Source organism: Colobus angolensis, unplaced genomic scaffold (assembly GCF_000951035.1).
Source record: "Colobus angolensis palliatus isolate OR3802 unplaced genomic scaffold, Cang.pa_1.0 Scaffold119, whole genome shotgun sequence".
NCBI lineage: Eukaryota > Metazoa > Chordata > Mammalia > Primates > Cercopithecidae > Colobus > Colobus angolensis.
The window spans coordinates 452,010-472,868 of NW_012113030.1; the positions used below are offsets into that span (position 1 = coordinate 452,010).

At 43.2% G+C, this 20,859-nt stretch overlaps 1 protein-coding gene across 6 annotated transcripts in view; it reads left to right on the plus strand.

The window, feature by feature from the left end:
• Positions 1 to 1,169: 1,169 nt before the first annotated feature.
• The window catches only part of PSMA6 (proteasome (prosome, macropain) subunit, alpha type, 6), a 42,185-nt gene continuing 22,495 nt past the window's right edge, over positions 1,170 to 20,859 (plus strand). For 3 of the 6 annotated variants that reach the window (XR_001000022.1, XM_011925870.1, XM_011925878.1), the window contains exon 1: positions 14,861 to 15,126. Coding sequence is in view for 3 of the 6 variants with exons in the window: in XM_011925870.1 (XP_011781260.1) it covers positions 15,051 to 15,126 (76 nt within the window). In the remaining 3 variants the exon portion in view is untranslated. Of the gene's footprint in view, positions 1,331 to 14,860; positions 15,175 to 20,859 lie in introns of those variants that run through there. The other 3 variants (XM_011925887.1, XM_011925898.1, XM_011925906.1) reach the window with 3 other exon arrangements.

Genomic DNA, 20,859 nt, shown 5'->3' on the forward strand with positions numbered 1-20,859 from the left:
GGAAATAGGACCAGCTTTTACCTGTGCAGTCCTGGGCAGTGACAAGCAAGTCTGCTTAAGTCTATGCTAAATAAACAAAGGAAGTTCCATTTAGAGCTCTACATAGAGGAAGCCATGGAAAATAACAGGATGAAAATACAAGAGACAGGAACACAGATGAATAAATGTAATAAAATTTGAGAAATAATCTTTAATTTTCTTTCATCATCTCCATCTATACTTTTTCATGATTTCCTGACATTCCCTCTCCCTAAGTTTAGTTTTTTGTTTTTGGTTTTTTTGTTTTGTTTTGTTTTGTTTCATTTTTTGCCATTATTTGATCTGACGAGTGCTTCCAGAGGCTCTACTACATACACAACTTGCTTTTAAGTGGTAATTGAAATAAACAGGAAGACAATTATCTAGTCATGATGGCAGCTAAAAATAGTTTGTTTTGCTACTAGAGTGCCCTCAGAAGTATACTCCTATATAATGGATTGAGTTATTATGATAACCGTGATAATTTGTTATAAATAACAGTAACATGGGAAGGTTTTTTTTTGGTAACTTCTGACAAGAAATTTGATGTAGAGAGTTAATATCGAGCACATTAAAATGACTACCCTACTCATCTCTCCAGTGCTAAAAGCCAGTCCAAGAAGCAAATACTTAAGAAATCATTAGTAGGGGCTTTAATTTTGAATATGTTAAACATTAATTCATTTTAATGAGACCAGGTCAGGTTGCCTCATCACTCTCAGATGGACTAGAACATTATATAGATAACAAGTTCAGTTCACATCTAAATAGTTAAAGTCTACTATTAAAAGAGGTTTCCTGGCCAGGTGCGGTGACTCATGTTTGTAATCCCAGCACTTTGGAAGGCCGAGGCGGGCGAATCACCTGAGGTCAAGACATTGAGACCATCCTGGCCAATATGGTGAAACCCCGCCTCTACTAAAAATACAAAAATTAGCTGGGCGTGGTGGTGTGCACCTGTAGTTCCAGCTACTCAGGAGGCTGAGGCAGGAGAATTGCTTGAACCCGGGAGGCAGAGGTTGTAGTGAGCTGAGATTGCACCACTGTACTCCAGCCTGATGACAGAGTGAGACTCCATCTCAAAAATAAATAAATAAATAAATAAATAATGAAAGAGGTTTCTTGTGCTTTCTATGACTGCATCAGAACAGAGAATGTCAGTATCCAATAGGATGCCAATGGAATTCCCTGACAATTCCATCCATGTGGCCCTGCTGGAGCAGGGTAGTGTCCTAAGCTGGGAGAATGGGATGGAGCCTCCACCTCGTGAAGTAGCTTCCTTTGGAGGTGGCTATGGCACGTCTTCGGAGAGGTAAGCCCCTCACCCAGACTTGTTGCTTAGATATATTACTGATTCTTTGAAAATAAATCATTCTTATATTTTATTCCTCTTTTCAATGACCTTGCTCTAGAATCCAAAGCTGCTTTTTTTTCTGTCCTGTATTCCATGACTGGACAGTCTATTGCTATTAAGTTGTTATACGTATATATTTTTCTATACATATATACTCATTTTTTTATTTTTCTATACATATATACTTATTCTCTATGAACTCTTTTGTAACATGTTTTTTTTCCACTTGACAGAAAATGAAAAATTTTCCCCATTCTTATAGTCACTTAATCCTCATGTATTCTTTTTGTGTGTGTTTGTGTGAGATGGAGTTTTGCTCTTCTTGCCCAGGCTGGAGTGCAATGGCGCGGTCTCAGCTCATTGCAACCTCTGCCTCTCTGGTTCAAGCAATTCTTCTGCCTCAACCTCCTGAGTAGCTGGGATTACAGGCATGCGCCACTATGCCCAGCTAATTTTGTATTTTTAGTAGAGACAGGGTTTCTCCATGTTGGTCAGGCTAGTCTCGAACTCCAGACCTCAGGTGATCTGCCCACCTCAGCTTCCCAAAGTGCTGGGATTACAGGTGTGAGCCACCGCACTCGGCCTCATGTATTCTAATAATTAATAATGTAAATTCATAAAAAGGGGCAGCCACCTTAAACTAGAGCATTGCTGGACACCATAAAATACTACTTGCATAGCTGTATACTCACAAACTTCTACTCAAGGCTTGCTTTGTTCAGAAGGAAATCTGTGTTCACAGAAGCTGAACCCTGATAGTAGCTATTGGCTCAAATTAAGGGTCACGTCCTTTGGCACTTAGTGCTATTCTGGTAGGAGTGGTCAAATCCTTGATGTAATGGGTCTTTTCTAAGTCAGGCCCTCTGATCTCCAACTCCTAAAAACATAAACTCTGGTCAGACCATGTTTTTAAAGAGAACATCTAAGGAACAATTGCTGCTTTACACAGATAAAGAACGTTTTATTTTTTAAAGCAAATCATGTTACTCTTCGTTCATCAACCCACCAAGGAAAATTTATGTGAAGAAATCAGTATTGATTAGTTTGTACTTTATACATGTTATAAGAATGTACTTTTCGGCCTGGCATGGTGGCTCACTCCTGTAATCCCAGCCTTTTGGGAGGCCAAGGCAGGTGGATCACCTGAGGTCAGGAGTTCGAGGCCAGGCTGGCCAACATGGCAAAACCCTGTCTCTACTAAAAATGCAAAAAAAAAAAAAAATGTGCTTTTCTTCCACTCCCACTGCCAGTATCACCAGAGATTCCAACTCCATCCACATTTTGGTCTCATTGTTTCTTTTCTTTTTTCTTTTTTTTTTCTTGAGTTGGAGTCTCACTCTGCCACCTAGGCTGGAGCACAGTGGCGTGATCTCAGCTCACTGCAACCTCCACCTCCCGGATTCAAGCGATTCTTAAGCCTCAGCCTCCTGAGTAGCTGGGATTATAGGCACGCACCACCATGCCCAGCTAATTTTTGTATTTTTAGTAGAGACAGGATTTCATCATGTTGGCCAAGCTGGTCTTGAACTCCTGACCTCAAGTGATCAGCCCACCTTGGCCTCCCAAAGTGCTGGGATTACAGGCATGAGCCATCGCACCCAGCCTGATCTCATTGTTTCTTAACTCCAGTCTCATGATTTGTTGTTGTTGTTGTTGGTTCTAGAAATGGGGTCTCACTGTCTTGCTCAGGCTGCAGTGCAGTAGCTATTCACAGGTGTGGTCATAGCTCACTGAAGCCTCAAACTCCTGGGCTCATGCAATCCTCCTACCTCAGCCTCCTAAGTAGCCGGGATTACAGGCACGCACAACCACGCTTAACTGATTTGGTGATTTTTGGCTCCCTATGAGATGGCCAACCTTTTTGATTAGTTTCAGGATTGTAAACTTTCAAGTTCCTTGTTTTGTCCACAGCCTCCTTACCTGCCCCACTCCTTTAACCCAACCTCCATTGGGTTAAATTCCCATTGACCGGTTCTTGGACATACCCCTTCCTCACCTAGGAAGCTTCTATTGCCCTTTTTCATCTGACTTTGCTTGCCTTTCTCCCTACCCTGCCTGTCAAAGCATTAATGAGAGGATAGCTTCAATAGCAGTGCAGATCTTTCGTACTTTTACCTCCTTTGATCTCCATCTTTTCAATTCTAAACCTTATTTTGAGTAGCCACAGACCATTCCACGTTCTCCACTCCTATATACCATAGTATTGCTAGAAAAGTCATTAAATTCCCATTAATTTCCTAAAGGAGCTCTCCCAACCTTTGCAGTCTTAACTCTGCAAAAGTAAGTTGCAAGCAGCTAATCTCCTGGAGCCTTCATTTGCTTTTCTGTTAAGTGGGGAAGATGGGCTATCACAGTGCTTCTCAAATTTAATGGGCATAGAATCACCTGGGGATCCCACTCAAAATGGCAGTTCTGATTCAGATCTGACATACCTCATGATGCCAGTGCTGCAGACTATAATTTGAGAAGTAAGGGCCTCAATGAGCTCCACAATTATATGAACAGTAGTAATAAAACGACACCCGTGAGTCCAAGTCCTGAGTCAGTCACATCAGTCTCACGCTCAGCAGACTTAACCAGAAAGTAAAAGCCATCTGTTATGAACCTCTTCATCAATGTTTGCCTTTTCCAATAATTTTCCTCTTCTGAATCTTTTCTCCCTTTTCTTTCCTAGGTTACTTTAAAAAGAAAAAAAAAATTTTTTTTTAATTATAAAATAGAGACAGGATCAGGTTGGTCTTGAACTCTTGGTCTCTGTCAGTCCTCCTGCCTTGGCCTCTCAAGGTGCTAGGATTGCAGGCATCAGCCACTACTCCCAGCCCTAGGTTACTTTTTCCACCTACTTCCATGCTGTTCCTTCTTGCTGAATTGGGATCTTGTTCTCAGTTAATCGTTTTCCTCCAGCTCTTTCCCATTTACTTATAAATAGCTTTAGGCTTCTGACTGGACAAAACTGTGCTTTCCCAGAGACAGTTTCATAGCAACTTTCTCAAAAGAAGGCATCATCTCTATCACTGGTTTCTTTCCAATTCTACATTTGCATCTGAGCAGCTTCACCCGAGACACTCAAACTGAACCACTTTGAAAACAGCTTATTCATAATAGTGTAATTGACAATAATGAAATTGGAAGTAACTATTCAAAATAAGGGAAGAAGTAAATAACTATAGTTTAATTTTTTATTTTTTGAGACAGGGTCCTGCTGTCACCCAGGCTGGAGTGCAGCAGCAGTGTGATCATGACTCACTGCAGCCTTGACCTCCTGGGCTCAAGCAATCCTCCTGCCTCAGCCTCCTGAATAGCTGGTACTACTGGCGTGCTCTACCACCCCCAGATAATTTTCTAACCTACTTGTAATTAAAAAAAAAAAAAAAATTTAGCGACAGGGTCTCACTATGTTTCCTAAGCTGGTCTTAAACTCCTGGCCTCAAGCAATCCACTTATCTCAGCGAGTGCTGGGATTACAGAAATGAGCCATTGCACCTAACCTAAACGTAACTTTTAACGTTACAATGATTAAAATGATACTTTGTACTTTGGGAGGTCAAGGCAGGAGGATTTCTTGCGTCCGGGAGTTCAAGACCAGCCTGGGCAGCCTGGTGAGATTCCCCCCATCTCTACAAAACAGACAAAAATTAGCTGGGCACGGTGGCATGTGTCTGTCATCTCAGCTACTCAGAAGGCTGAGGTAGGAGAATTGCTTGAGCCTGGGAGGCAGAGGTTGCAGTGAGCCAAGATTGAGCCATTGCACTCCAGCCTGGGCAACAGAGACCCCACAGGGTCAGGCTAGAGTGCAAAGGAAAGATCTCGGCTCACTGCAACCTCTGCCTCCTGGGCTCAAGCGATTCTCCTTCCTCAGCCTCCCAAGTGGCTGGGACTACAGGCACACGCCACCACACCCGGCTAATTTCTTGTATTTTTTAGTGGAGACGGGGTTTCACCACGTTGGCCAGGCTGATCTCAAACTCCTAACCTCAGGTGTTCCATTCACCTTCACCTCCCAAAGTGCTGGGATTACAGGCATGAGCCACTGTGCCCTGCTGATACTTTGTACATTGGCGTAGAGTCAATGAAAAAGCAGCTCCAAAATGGTATGTCTAGTAAGATCCCATTTTTTAAATGAAGGAAAGAAAATACTCGGCTAGTCAAGTGTGGTGGCTCACACCTGTAATCCTAACACTTTGGGAGGCTGAGGTGGGAGAATCTTTTAAGCCCAGGAGTACAAGACCAGCCGGGGCAACACAGGGAGACCCTATCGCTACAAAAAAAAAAAAAAGAGAGAGAAAGAAAGAAAATACTTGGAGGAGAATGTCTGGAAGGAATAACATTTCATTGATTCTACAATGTTAATAGATATCTCTGGATGTTGGGTTATGGATGATTTTTACTTCATCTTCTGCACAGTCTAAAATGTTTACAATAGGTGTAATAGGATATTAGACTAGAACTTTTCTTTTTTTTTTTTAGGAGATGGGGTCTCACTGTGTTGCCCAGGCTGGAGTGCCGTGATGCAATCATAGCTCACTGCAGCCTCGACCTCCTGGGCTCAAACAATTATCCTGCCTCAGCCTCCCAAGTAACTGGGACCGTTGGCACACACCCTATAAGGTGGACACCACCACACCTGGTTAATTTATTTTTTGTAGATACAGGGTTTTGCCACGATGCCCAAGCTGGTCTCAAACTCCTGGGCGCAAGCAATCCTCCCAACTTGGCCTCCCAAAGTGCTGGGATTATAAATAGGCATGAGCCACCGCATCCAGCCTTTAAAAATTTCTTGCAGATAATCTCTCCTTTCCATTCCTATTGCTACTTACCCCAGTTCAGACCTTCAAAAACTTTCACTTGGTCTATTATCAATAGCCTCCTGGCTGACGTCCCCAGTGACAGTTCCTCATAAATACAGCTACCAGGTTTATCTTCCCAAAGCATAATTCTAGTCTTGGCCACTCTCCTTGCTCAAAAACATTAAATGTCTCCCCATAGCCTTCCAACTAGATAGAGCATAAATTCCTTAGCTTAGTATCCAAGGCCAGCTCCTTTCATTTGTACCCTAATCCAAAACATTTTTTGTGTCCTAGTTAAGTTAGGCCATTGCCTAAACACAGGCTCTTTTCTTCTTTCTCTGTTTATTTATGCCACTCCCATGTTGCATAGTGGTACCTACCACATTGCTCCTAACATTGCTCTTAACACACCTGTTAAGAGTTCTCCCTGTCCTAAGCTGAGCTTGGACATGCATCTTCCAACAGGTAGTCTTACATTCCCTCTGGCCCATGAGCATATAAGGTCATTTTCTCATCTGTGCTGCTGTTACACATTTCCTTATGTACTACAGACTGCCTCATGTTAGCTTTGCTTTCATTCATGTTTCATCTTCCCCATGGAACTCTGGTGGGGACGCCATCAGGTTCATCTATATGTGTCTCCCAGAGCAGCTAGCCCAGCGTCTTGCCCAAAGAGGGGGCTCAGTAAATGTTGAATTACTTTGGAGAAGTTGTTTGAAAATGTCTTCCTGATTTTTACCTCTAATGCCTACTTCTCCTTTAAGTGAATTCCCCTCTTGCTCCTTGGTATTTTGTGTGTGAGATGGCTAAGTGGGAACTTAATCTGTGGTGTCTGATGCCTCACTGATCCTCAAAAAATAATAACTTCTCAGTGCCATCCTCTATAATCATATGATATATTCAGTGAATTAAAGGTTTATTCATTAGACTTCTACTCTGTACATGGTACTGTAGTAACAAATAAAACTTGCTATGTACTTGTTTCTTTTTTTTTTTTTTTTTGAGATGGAGTCTCACTCTTTCACCCAGGCTGGAGTGCAGTGACACGATCTCGGCTCACTGCAAGCTCTGCCTCCCGGGTTCACGCCATTCTCCTGCCTCAGCCTCCCGAGTAGCTGGGCCGCCACCACACCCGGCTAATTTTTTGTATTTTTAGTAGAGACGGGGTTTCACCGTGTTAGCCAGGATGGTCTTGATCTGCTGACCTCGTGATCCACCCACCTCAGCCTCCCAAAGTGCTGGGATTACAGGTGTGAGCCACCGCACCCGGCCTCTTGCTGTGTACTTGTAAGACATCACCCCAGAGTTTTTAATCTTTGGAATGTTTCAGTGCCTAAATCTGCTGTCCATGGTTGATTTTTGGAACTTGCCTTTGTTTCGCCATTATGGATGAAATACATTTAGAGTGAAGTTTGAGGATCTCAGCTGAGGTTCATCAAGTCATTCAAAAGCAAGTAGAAAATAAAACTGGAGTCAGGTGCAATGACTGTAATCCCAGCACTTTGGGAGGCCAAGGCAGGAGGATTGCTTAAGCCCAGGAGTTCAAGACCAGCCTGGGCAATATAGTGAGACATTATCTCTACAAAAAAATTAAAAATCAGCCAAACATGGTGGTGCATGCCCATAGTCCCAGCTACTTGGGAGGCTGAAGTGGGAGGATCACCTGGGAGGCAAAGGTTGCAGTGAGCCAAGATCGTACTACTGCACTCTAGCCAGGGTGACAGAGCAAAACTCTATCAAAAAAAGAAAAAAAAAACTGTAGCACACTCTTGCTTTTCTATCAATAACTGGACTCTCAAGAACTAGTTTCTAAATTAGTGGCTGAAAATATTGGTCAAAATGATCAGAAACCTCATTCATTTGCATTTTCTCTCTCCCTCTCTCCAATTACCCTCAAGAGAATTTGGTTCATTCTGAGCATCACAGATGACTTAATTTTGTGGTAAGAAAATAGGAATTAGAGTAAGCCAATTAGGAAACCTCAAGGAAGAGGAAGTGTCTCTAGGCTAAAGGGAAGGCTGTTGAGTCTTATTTCCTCTCTGTTCTTGACTCACTTTCTTAGTGAACGGCCAATCTCTGCACCTCCCTTTCCCCACCCTCAGGAGCTGGGGGTGGGGGTGGGGAATAGAGTGAATAAAGTCTAAATAAAGTTCATAAAGATTCCAAGATGTAGGGAGGCACCATGAAATAATTGATCTTGCACTCCCATCCCCCATCAACATTAATGGGTGAGGCTGCATGTGTGTGAGACATGATAGGTAAGAATTAGCTGCTTTCCAAATTAAGACAGTGAGTTTCACTTCTGAATAATAGCAGTGTGCAGTGCAGGCCCATGCAGTGCAGGCCCATGCAGTACCTGTTTGGTTTCATTCTTTACTAGGGATAGATTAAAGCGAAATAGCCTACAATTCAGGCCTTATTCATCAGTGGGCCCCCTTCTTTCCCAAAGAAGCTGAGTTCCAGTCAAATAGTAGGTGGCTTAATTTCACCGTAGTGGACTCTATGCCTCTTAAAGTGGGTGTAGCATACTCACCTGTTTGAGAGAAGAAACTGAGATCATGGTCACCAAGTAATCTGTGGCAAGGCTCAGATTCAAACCCAGTGCTGCTGACAGAGCAGAACCTGGCCATTTTCAAAGTTCACGATATGACCGTTCCCTTCTCCCACCCTTCCCCATCTTATTTTTCAGTGGAACTTTTGCTGTTCTCTCAAGCTATAAAGGGCTTCCTGTGTTAACATGCCTAAGGGGAAGCTGTATGTTAAAAACCACCAACGGTTAAGCCCAAGCCAGCTGGGGTCTTCCGTTGTTTCTTCCAGTATTGTGGGGAGACCCATGAGAATTCTCAGTGTTTTTCAAAGTCCTTGGCTTCCAGAAACAAGAAGCTGAGCATCAGGTTCTCATTTAAGGCAGAGCTTGGAAAAACGAGAAACATCAAAAGTCATAAGAGGGTAATACTGAAGTTATTATAGCTAAAAACAAGGTGAACTGAAAAGCTAAAGGTTTTGGCTCTATAGAGGGGTTCATGCATAGTTGTATTTAAATGTCCTTTGAGTTGAAGTGATACAAGTTTATTCCCTCCAAACCAAAGGACAGCATTTATTTTGGGGAATGGCTGAGAGAATCCAGGCACAGAACCACATTGACTGGTTAATAAGGGGATGGCACAGAAGGGAAATAATGATAGTTGTGTGACTGCTCTCTTGCTAAACACTGTATTGCATCCACCATTGGTACCAGAGGGTAGAAGAACCACACTAGATGTCACGGACAAGGGGGCAGAGGAGTGTTGCTTTATTGGAATCTGTGGTTTGAAGGGCTTTGAAGGGTTTGAAGGGGTTTGAAGGGCTTATGAGAAGCATAACCTCATGTAAGTTGCCTCATGTAAGTCACAGAAGTCACACCCCAAACCACATTTGGTGCTCCATTTGTCCCTTTCCTTTACCCATAAATTTTTTTTTTTTTTTTTAATTTAAGTTCTAGGGTACATGTGCACAACGTGCAGGTTTGTTACATATGTATACTTGTGCCATGTTGGTGTGCTGCACCCATCAACTCATCAGCACCCATCAACTCATCATTTACATCAGGTATAACTCCCAATGCAATCCCTCCCCCCTCCCCCCTCCCCATAGTAGGCCCCGGTGTGTGATGTTCACCTTCCGGAGTCCAAGTGATCTCACTGTTCAATTCCCATCTATGAGTGAGAACATGCAGTGTTTGGTTTTCTGTTCTTGTGATAGTTTGCTAAGAATGATGGTTTCCAGCTGCATCCATGTCCCAAAGGACACGAACTCATACTTTTTTATGGCTGCATAGTATTCCATGGTGTATATGTGCCACATTTTCTTAATCCAGTCTGTCACTGATCGACATTTGTCCTTTACCCATAAATTATAGAACTAGAGTAAAGAAATTTCGTACTCTTTTCTCCTTCTCCAACACTCATCCAGAATGACTGAAGTCCTAGGTAGCGAACCATAGCTACTGGGGTGCAGGAAGAACTGAAGGATCTGAGAAAGATAAAAAAGGGAAAGATAAAGAGCCAGGTTCTCCTCCTCAGGGAGGAAGCTCTGAATTAGTGAAAATCTGGCCAGAGAGCTGGGCAGAGTCCTACGTCTTTCTTTACCCAGAACTGCTACATCCCTAGCTCTGTCCTTGCTACAGCTGTCCTTTGGGGCCCCTTAACATCGGGAGACTCCCCTAAGATGTGTATTGCAAGTGGCCAACTCACAGGGCACTGTGTTTCAACACCTACTAATATCATGTGGAAACACAGCCTTCATTTTTCTATTCCCTGCCTCACTAAAACTGCCAGCAGAGCACCTTAAGCTAAGGGCTTACATTCTTATCTTGCCTTTAAACACCATGTGATTCAGCATGTCTGCAGCCTCTGGGAATCTACGCTGCCACTTTCTACCTTTGCCTTGTGGGTAACCCCTACCTTCCACCTACCTCCACCCCCAGGGGAGAATGTGGGCCTTGCCAAATGGAGGCCCCCAGGAGATTTTCCAAGACTCACGAGATGTCAAGTCATCTCTAAATTTTTTCAAAAAACCAGAAAGTCATTTCAAAAAGTCTAACTTGATGGCCCCACAGAGAGGAAGATCAAACTTTCCACACAGACACAGCAAGTCTGCCACCCAGGCTTGTGTTAGAGCTGCAGTATTGGTACCCAGACATTTCTGAAAGCTCCCTGACCTAGGGGAAAGTCCACCTGAGTGAGTAGTTTAGCTGCTGCCTGGAGCCCGATGGCACATATTTATGAAGTCAGCTTCCAGGGGACTTCCCTTTGTGATGGAATTGGCAAAGGTTTTGTCTTTCTGAAAGATTTCCCAGAGGAATTCATTTGCCTATGTGGAAAAATCTCAAATTCTAATATAAAATTTCTGACCTTTTAGGGTTTTGAAATTTGGATCTCTCATTTACTGATATATCTTTTTGAATAAAGAAAAACAATTAAACATAATAGAAAACCTAAACAGTGAGAATGCATATTCAAAAATGATCTGAGTGCTTACCTCAGGCTAGGCACTGTTTGGTATTGAGGATACACTGGTGAACAAAACAGATGTGGCTAGTTGGGCATGGTGGCTCATGCCTGTAATCCCAGCATTTTGGGAGGCCGAGGTAGGCGGATCACTTGAGGCCAGGAGTTTGAGACCAAACTGACCAACATGGCAAAACCCTGTCTCTACTAAAAATACAAAAATTAACCAGGTGTGGTAGTGCATGCCTGTTATTCCAGCTTCTTGGGAGGCTCAGGCATGAGAATCACTTGAACCCAGGAGGCAGAAGTTACAATGAGCCCAGATCGCGCCATTGCACCCCAGCCTAGGCAACAGAGTGAGACTCCATCTCAAAAAATAAACCAACAACAACAACAAAAACAGATGTGGCCACCACCCTCAAGGAGCCTGATTTTTAATCCTAGCTTTCAGTTTATGTTTGTGTTGAAAATGAAGTTGATTCCTTCCAGGAAATATCCTTAAGAGTATTAAAATATATACACCATCCAAAATCCTGTGCCCAGCTTAAATATCACAAGAGGGGATGAAGATTTGTTTGAATGTGTGAAATAATTCTCATAGACTGCAGAGTGTGTGATATGAGTGATTTGAAATATCCCATCACAGCCCAGGCACGCTGGCTCACACCTGTAATCCCAGCACTTTGGGAGGCCAAGGCAGGAGGGTTGCTTAAGCCAAGCTTGTCCAACCCATGACCTGCGGGCCGCATGTGGCCCAGGATATCTTTCAGTGTGGCCCAACACAAATTTGTAAACATTCTTAAAACATTATGAGATTTTTTTGCAATTTTTTTTAGCTCATCAGTTATCATTAGTGTTAGTGTAGTTTATGTGTGGCTCAAGACAATTCTTCTTCCAATGTGGCCCAGGGAAGCCAAAAGATTGGACACTCCTGGCTTAAGCCTAGGAGTTTGATACCAACTAGTAACTGTCACAAATGGAATTTAAATTCAGATTCAAATAAAAAAGGATGAACTCCTAACTCTCACGCCATAAGGGATTCATTCATTCAACTAATATTTATTGAGCACTTAATATATGCTGGTTATTGTTGAAGTTGCCTGTGCTGTATCAGTGAACAAAACAAAACTCCTTGCCATCGCAAAGGTTAAATTGGGGGTCAGAATGAGGGACAATAAACAGTGAATAAATTTATGATTTTTTTTTTTTTGAAACAGGGTCTCACTCTATTGCCCAGACTGCAGTGCAGTGGCATGATCTCAGCTCACTGCAACCCCCACCTCCAGGCTCAGGCGATTCTCCTGCCTCAACCTCTCCTGAGTAGCTGGGATTACAGATGCACACTGTTAATCCATGGCTAATTTTTGTATTTTTAGTAGAGATGGGGTTTCACCATGTTGGCGAGAGTGGTCTTTAACTCCTGACCTCAAATGATCCACCCACCTCAGCCTCCCAAAGTGCTGGGATTACAGGTGTGAGGCTGGCCTGGACAATACAGTGAAACCTAGTCTCTAAAAAAATTTTTTTTAAACTAGCCAGGAGTGTTGGTGTGCAGCTGCAGTCCCAGCTACGTGGGAGGCTGAGGCCAGAGGATCACTTGAGCACAGGTGTTCAAGGGTGCAGTGATCATGCCACTGTACTTGTCTGGGTGACAAAGCAATACCCCATTTTGAAAAAACTAAAAAAGCCAGAATAACAGAGCAGGAACAAATAAAGACAGAGGGGGGAAGTATAAGGGAATTAATACCACTGCAAAGTTTTGGCTCTGAAGACTTGGAAAATGTGGTACAAGGGGGGGGAATTGACTTGAGAGGGAGTAGAGGAGATAAGGAGTTCTCTTTTAAACATGTGCGGTTTTGAGGTGCCATATGTCTTGATGTGAAAAATATCCCATTGGTAATTAGAGAAGATTCAGCTCCAGAGAAGGGTCCAGCTAGAGACCTAAATTTGGGAGACACCAGCATAGAGCTAGCTGTTGAGGCTGTGGGACTAAGTTCGTCCTCCTAGCAGCCTTACCAAGAACTCTGACTATGACTATGCAGGCAAACAGTAGGAATTACAGTATACCAGGCTCTTTCAGAGTCTGAGAAGACAAAAGTGTTCAAAAGGTCAAGAGGAGTTGGTCCTGAGAGTAGGGACCTGAACCAGAAGCAAGGGAAAACTTTTATCAGTCCACTTGGGAACTAGCCAGTGCTGGAAAGTACCCTTTGTGCCAGATATGCTGTATGCATTTACCGTTTTCTTAACCATGTTTCAGTTTTGGATTTTTTAGATTAATAAAATTGAAATTAATTTTTAAAAACACTCTTGAGAGATTGGAATGCCCTTATGAGAGTCTTAGAACATTTTTCCTTTAAAATAGAAAGTGAGTTTAGGAAATACATTAAAGAGGTAAGAATCCCTACTTCAGTATTACAGCAGGCATTACAGTGCCACAAACATTAGTGTATCTTGCCTTCTTTATACACAAACCATCTGTATCCGGGGAGAAAAACAACTATTCTAACATTATCTTTTGCATTTTATATTCATTAAATAGTACTGTACCTTGGGGAAAGTCAAAATAGGCACAAATTTGCGATTTGAAAAGCCACCTGCTGTTCTCCGGGAGCTACCTCGCCAGCTTGGAATTGCTGTCATTAATCCATGCAACACTAGCTGCCATAAGCCCCATCTCTTCAGCTCTAGTTCAGTGTTAATCAAGGGTGCTTAACCTCATTACCCGTATTTCAACCTCAGTTCCACTTTCTTTTTTTTTGAGATAGATCTTCCTCTGTCGCCCAGGCTGGAGTGCAGTGGCGTGATCATAGCTCACTGCAGCCTGGATCTCCTGGGCTCAAGCCATCCTCCCACCTTAGCCCCCCGAGTAGCTGGGACTACTGGCGCGCACCACCACGCCCAGCTAATTTTATTTTTTAGAGACGGGGTCTTCCTATGTTGGCCAGGCTGGAGTTCCACTTTCAAGACTAAAAGTTAGCCGGGCACGGTGGCTCACGCCTGTAATCCCAGCACTTTGGAAGGCCGAGGCAGGTGGATCACTTGGGCTCAGCAGTTCGAGAGCTGCCTGACCAACATGGTGAAACCCTGCCTCTACTAAAAATACAAAATTAGCCGGGCGTGGTGGCGCACGCCTGTAATCCTAGCTACTCGGGAGGCTGGTACAGGAGAATCGGTTGAACCCGGGATGGGGAGGTTGCAGTGAGACAAGATCGCGCCATTGCACTCCAGCCTGGGCAACAAGGGCGAAATTCCGTCTCAAAAAAAAAAAGACTAAAAATTGTCAGGGCTGCTGGCCAAAGGAAGATCTTGCCTGGTTGTCAGAAAATAATGTTCTTTCCAGCGGCTACTTGAACCCGCTTCCTTCAGTGCCTAAATTTAACAGCTGCAGCTACTGCAGCTGCAACCTGTTTCCCCCGTAATAGGAACCAAAGTGGAGGGTAAAAGAGGTTAGGAAGAAGGCAAGCCAGCAGTCTGACAAGACACATAATACATGTAAGAGACTTGTTAATTACACGGACTATTTAGGTCACATTGATAGGCAAATCACTATTCTGGGCCCCCAGGAAGGCTTTTCGTCCTTGCTATAGTCAATTCATTCTCCAGATGAAAGCCTGAAACCGCCACGACCCAAGTTCCACCTCTTCAATCCACTCAAGAGGCCGGCTTGGCGCAAGCGCACACCTTGGAAGTCACCCCGCCCTCCATCCACCACCCCCGTGGGGGGCGGGGCCTCAGAACTCAGCGCTTGAACTGGCTCCAGAGCCATGAGTTTGGCGTGCAAGAGCGGAAGAAATGCGGCTGATACCCCGGAAGCAGTCGCTGCAACTTCCGGGAGGTGCTTGTACGCCTGGTGCGGGAGCTACGGGACCCAGGGATTGTGTTTGAAGTAGTGCTTCTAACAACATGTCCCGTGGTTCCAGCGCCGGTTTTGACCGCCACATTACTATTTTTTCACCCGAGGGTCGGCTCTACCAAGTAGGTGAGTGAACCAGGTTCGCCTGTGGTCCACCTGAATTGCCCTGTCATGGTACGGCCTGGAGCGAGCAGACGCGGCCCGACTTTAGTCTGGGGCCGAAGCTGGGCCGGAGCTGGGAAGGGAGAACGGCTGAGGCTGGATTGAGCTCTGTGGTGTTTGCACCCCCGTCTGGACGCAGGGATCGGGGGCCTGAAGGCCTGGCTCTCTGCAGGACGAGCGGCCACACTGTCTAGACCCAATGGAGAGTTAAGGAAGGTAGTGCTGTAATGCCTGACTCCGGCTTCCTGAGGCCCCTTCATTGTTGCTGGCGAGGCACAAGGCCTGTTTCTAAAGGGTAATTGATTCGTTAACGTCTCAACTAATATGCCTCCTCTCCGTTTTCCTTTGTTTGCAGCGTGGACTTCCTGTGGTTAATTCCACACAGGCATTCGGAGCCTGCTGTGTACCAGACACTGCTAGTCCTAGGAGATACAAAGATGAATGTTACCCCTCTTCCATACTGAAGCTCACAGCTTAGAGTGTCAGATACGTTAAACGGATAACAAAAATTAGAAGTGCCAATTTATAAGTATCTACAGAGTTCAAGACATCTTTGGGAAACTGATAGAATGAGTGACTCTCAATTCTAGAGCTGCTCTTGAAATTGGCATCCCCTTTTTACCCACATCTGTTTGAATGCTCCAGTAATTTAAATGCCGATTCTGAGTTGTAGATGAGGTTCTGTGTACTAGTTTACTGAAGAACACCTGTAGTGGAAAGAAACTATCAGTTACTCGGAATAGGAATGTATTTTGTTGCGTTGAAATGGTGTCAAGGTTTAGGTTATGATTATAAGCCAGACCCTTGACCTCCTGCCATAGAGAATTTAGTGTCAGGAGAGCTTGATTTACATCTGGTCCGTGATAGTTTTTTTTGAATGAGTTACAGTGGCTCCGTGCCTTGCACAGTAATATAATCATCTGTGCTTGGAATCATAAGGAGAGAATTGGTCTGTAAATGAGGTTCTCTTCATCTGTAAATTTTAGAAATAAAGATAACTGGGAATGAAACTGCTCAGTGTATTACTGCGTAGTGTATATAATGTAGCAAGAAACATCATGATGTTGGATAATTCAATAGCCCTTTTAATTTATCCCCAATTGAAAAACATGATTAAGGATAGAACAAAGAGATAACTATCCTCAAGGAATTTTCATTTATTGTGTTAAATTCCTGAGTTTTAAATAATTTTCATATATCAGACTACTGCTTTCAGTGTTCTATTCGTGATTTTTAATGTGTGAACAGGAAAAGTCACTCCGAGACCTATACTTTGTTTCTGTATACTGTATTGTGAAATCCAGCCATGAAACATAATCGTTAATGCTTCCCAGATTTGGTGAGTAGAAGGGCTGAACACAGTGTCATTGTTATAGTTTTAAAAGATTTGGAAGAGAACATCTATCTGAAAACAAGTTCATTATCTAGACAGAATTTTTTTTTTTTTTGAGCCTTTGAGACAAAACTTCACTCTTGTTGCCTAGGCTGGAGTGCAATGGCGCAATCTCGGCTTACCGCAACCCCCGCCGCCCGGGTTCAAGCAATTCTCCTGCCTCAACCTCTTAAGTACTAGGATTACAGGCATGAGCCACCACGCCTCGCTAATTTTGTGTTTTTAGTAGAGACAAGGCTTCTCCGTGTTGATCTCGAACTCCCGACCTCAGGTGATCTACCCACCTCAGCCTCCCAAAGCGCTGGGATTACAGGCATGAGCACCCGGTCTAGCACCGGCCTAGACAGAATAATTTTAATCTCTGTGAATAACACACTCCCTCTACTATTTAGGGTATTAATTAGACATTGTTAGGAAAAAGAAAGTGAAAGAATAGTATGAGCAAGCAGTTTAGTGGTGAAGAGTTCAGGCCCTGGAGTCATGCCTGGATTCAAATCTCTGCTGTGCTCCATACTAGCTGATATGGGCACTTGCCAGGCATGTAACCTTAGCCTTAGTTTCTCTTTCCAAAGTTGGGCTCATAATCATTCTTCCTTAAATGGTGATTTTGAGGATTAAATAAGGCAATGTATGTAGAGTGCTTAACGTGTGCCTGCCGCATAGTAAATGCTCAGTGAATGTTATTAGATGCTTGTTTGATTCTTTGGCCCACTTTGTTTTTCGGTCTATTAGATTGGTACCTCTGTATGGAATATTTCCCTTTTTATGGGTCCCTCCATGCTTAGTTCTCCAGTAAAATATATACATAATAGTAATATTCTTCAATACTGTCTGTTTATAAACTTTAGAATCCTCCAAAGACAAAGCATGGAAGGATTACAGAATGCAAGTTGTTAACATTGACAGTAGGCAAATAATATTTTAAAAATGGGATGATGGTGAGGGGAGATTAATGAAAGGTAAGTATGCTCCTTCCATACTTGGGACTCAAAAGATAAATGTTGTCTGAAGTTCATATATCAAAAAATAGAGGTATACATTTAAAGTTATAATGCTTGGCCAGGTGTGGTGCCTCATGCCTGTAATCCCAGCACTTTGGGAGACCGAGGTGGGCAGATTACCTGAGGTTAGGAGTTGAAGACCAGCCTGACCAACATGGTGAAACTCTGTCTCTACTAAAAATACAAAAAATTAGCGCCGGGCGTGGTGGCTCATGCCTGTAATCCTAACACTTTGGGAGGCTGAGGTGGGCGGATCACCTGAGGTCAGGAGGAGTTTGAGAACAGCCTGGCCAATGTGGTGAAAACCTGTCTCTACTAAAAATACAAAAATTAGCAGGGCATGATGGCAGGTGCCTATAATCCCAGCTACTCGGGAGGCTGATGCGGGAGAATTGCTTAAACCCGGGAGGCAGAGGTTGCAGTGAGCCAGCGTCGTGCCATTGCACTCCAATCTGGGTGAGAGCGTGAGACTCCGCCTCAAAAAAAAAAAAATTAGCTGCGCATGCTGGCATGCCTGTAGTCCTCGCTCCTCAGGAAGCTGAGGCGCAAGAATCGCTTGAACCTAGGAGGTGGAGGTTGCATTGAGCCAAGACCATGCCACTGCACCTCCTGGCTAGGTGACAGAGCCAGACTCCGTCTAAAAAAAAAAAAGGCTATAATGCCAATCATAATTATAAACATAATTTATAATTATTAATAACATTATTGGCATTGTTTGCTCCCAGGGAGTGGAGAGAAAGACTTTTTCTTTTTCTTTTTTTTTTTTTTTTTGAGGCGGAGTTGCACTCTTATTGCCCAGGCTGGAGTGCAATGGCACGATCTCAGCTCACTGCATCCTCTGCCTCCCGGGTTCAAGCAGTTCTCCTGCTTCAGTCTCCCAAGTAGCTGGGATTACAGACATGCGCCACCATGCCTGACTAATTTTGCAGTTTAGTAGAGATGGGGTTTCACTATGTTGGTCTGGCTGGTCTTGAACTCCTGACTTCAGGTGATCCTCCCACCTCGGCCTCCCAAAGTGCTGAAGTTACAGGCATGAGCCACTGCTCCCAGCCTGAAATATTTCTCTTAATGTACATATGCAAGTTGTATGTGTGTGCATGTATTCGTATGTTAAAAATTGTAGAACACCTAGCTTTGTAATCTACTTTTGGGAATTGCCCAAGTTTCTAGAGGGAGGAGGTGGGTTGTGGGGGAATGGGACTGAGGCCCTAGTTGGCCAAATTCAGCCTGGCTACTTTTAGGCCCTTCTCTTCTGTTTGCTGATCCTTTGCTGGATAGGTCTGGCAAAGAAGAGGAGTAGTCATTTGGATTTGCTTGCCAGGTGTATATGAGGTGTATGTGAACATTGCCTGGTTGCTACAAAGAAGGGAGCATGCTGTTAGGGAACTAGAAAGAAATAGACTGGTGGAGACATACTGAAAATAAAATATAGAAGTGTCATTGTTTACTGAAGCCAGAATTCCTGAGTTGAAGTCCTTGCTGCATACCAGCTCTAAGAACTTTTTATCTGTAAAGTAAAGATAAAAACCAGCAACCTTATAGGGCTTTAAGGATTTAATTAGACAATAAATGTAAAGTCTTAAAACATTGCATCGTATATATATAAAGTAAGCACTCAATTAGTGTTTTCTGGGTTTTTTTGTTTGTTTTTGAGACAGTCTCGCTCTGTCGCCCAGGCTAGAGTGCAGTGGCGTGATCTCAGCTCACTGCATCCTCCGCCTTCTGGGTTCAAATGATTCTCCTGCCTCAGCCTCCTGAATAGCTGGGATTACAGGCGCCTGCCACCATGCCAGGCTGATTTTTGTATTTTTAGTAGAGGCAGGGTTTCACCATGTTGGCCAGGTTGGTCTTGAACTCCTGACCTCGTGATCTGCCCACCTTGGCCTCCCAAAGTTCTGGGATTAGAAGTGTGAACCACCATGCCCCACCTTCAATTAGTGTTTTCTGTAGGGGATGCTGTCAAGAAGAAACAAATGGCTGATGTAAATGGAGTCAGAAATTTCACAAATGACTGAGAAGTACTTACCATTTGCCTCTTTTGCAATTGAAAAAATGTTCTTATTTCAAAGCAATATTTCTCAACCCAGGCTTCTCATGCCCTCCTTGAATCTGATTTGAAATTCAATGCATGTGTGTGCATGCATACACATACATACATACATGTGCATATATACATAAATATGTATATAACTACACAAAAAAGGTGATGGGATCAAATACTGCTGTATTTTCAAACCTTATATTCCCCCTCCCCCAGTGCCAAGATTTCTAATGACCCCACCCCCTTGAGGAATCATTGTTCTAAAGAGTAAAAGGTTAAGAGGCACTTTATAGTGAACCACACATCTCAATTACGTAGCCTAAAAGTTTAGGGAAAAGCAAATTAGCAGCTTCAAAAAAATCTTAATAACAAAAGTTTTTTTTTTGCCACACAGCATCGAAATTGAACGTGAATATACTTTCCTTGCCCCAGTAGAACATCCCTTGTTTTTTAATAACTAAACTCATAGAATGTATATCTCTCAATTCACTTTTATTTTTCAAGCCTATGTTTATATGGAAGAAAATCATATTTACATCCTGAAACTCTACAGCATTCTAAACAAAATTATGGGTGGGAAAAGTCTTAAGTTACATTTCTAATAATTGGTAGGACCTCAGAATCACCAGTAAATGCTTTGCAAAGCCTGATGAGTGACATAAAGGAAATATATATCTCTGCTGTTCTCATAGCCTGAGCTGTGTACACTATGAGCCATCGTCTTGCATTGTGTGCTTGTCCTGAACATTTTGCCTTTTATGTTTAGCCACTGTATTTTTCTAGTATACAAATGAATCTCAGAAAAATTGGGGAAGTGTTGGAGAAAATTATAGGGAAGGAAACAAAGCAAATAAGATATTAATGTGAAAGTGACATTTCTACATACAGAATAACTGTTTATACCATTTTGTTTGAGCAAGGAAGCAATTTACTTCTTAACCTAATGGTTTGTTGTTGGGTTGAACCGTGAAACTGCGTGGTGGTTTTGTAGAACTACAAAAAAAAAAGTTTTGACTTTTTTTTAACCTGTAAAAATGGCAGTTTTGTGTGGTTCAATCTAATACTTAAGTATTTTACTATGTATTTAAGATTTAGAAAATTGGGGGCTTGGAGTGGAGTGTAATGCATTATAATTTTTCCCATTTAAAAAGTGGAAAATGGGGCTGGGCGTGGTGGCTCACACCTGTAATCCCACCACTTTGGGAGGCCGAAGGGGGTGGATCTCCTGAGGTCAGGAGTTCGAGACCAGCCTGGCCAACATG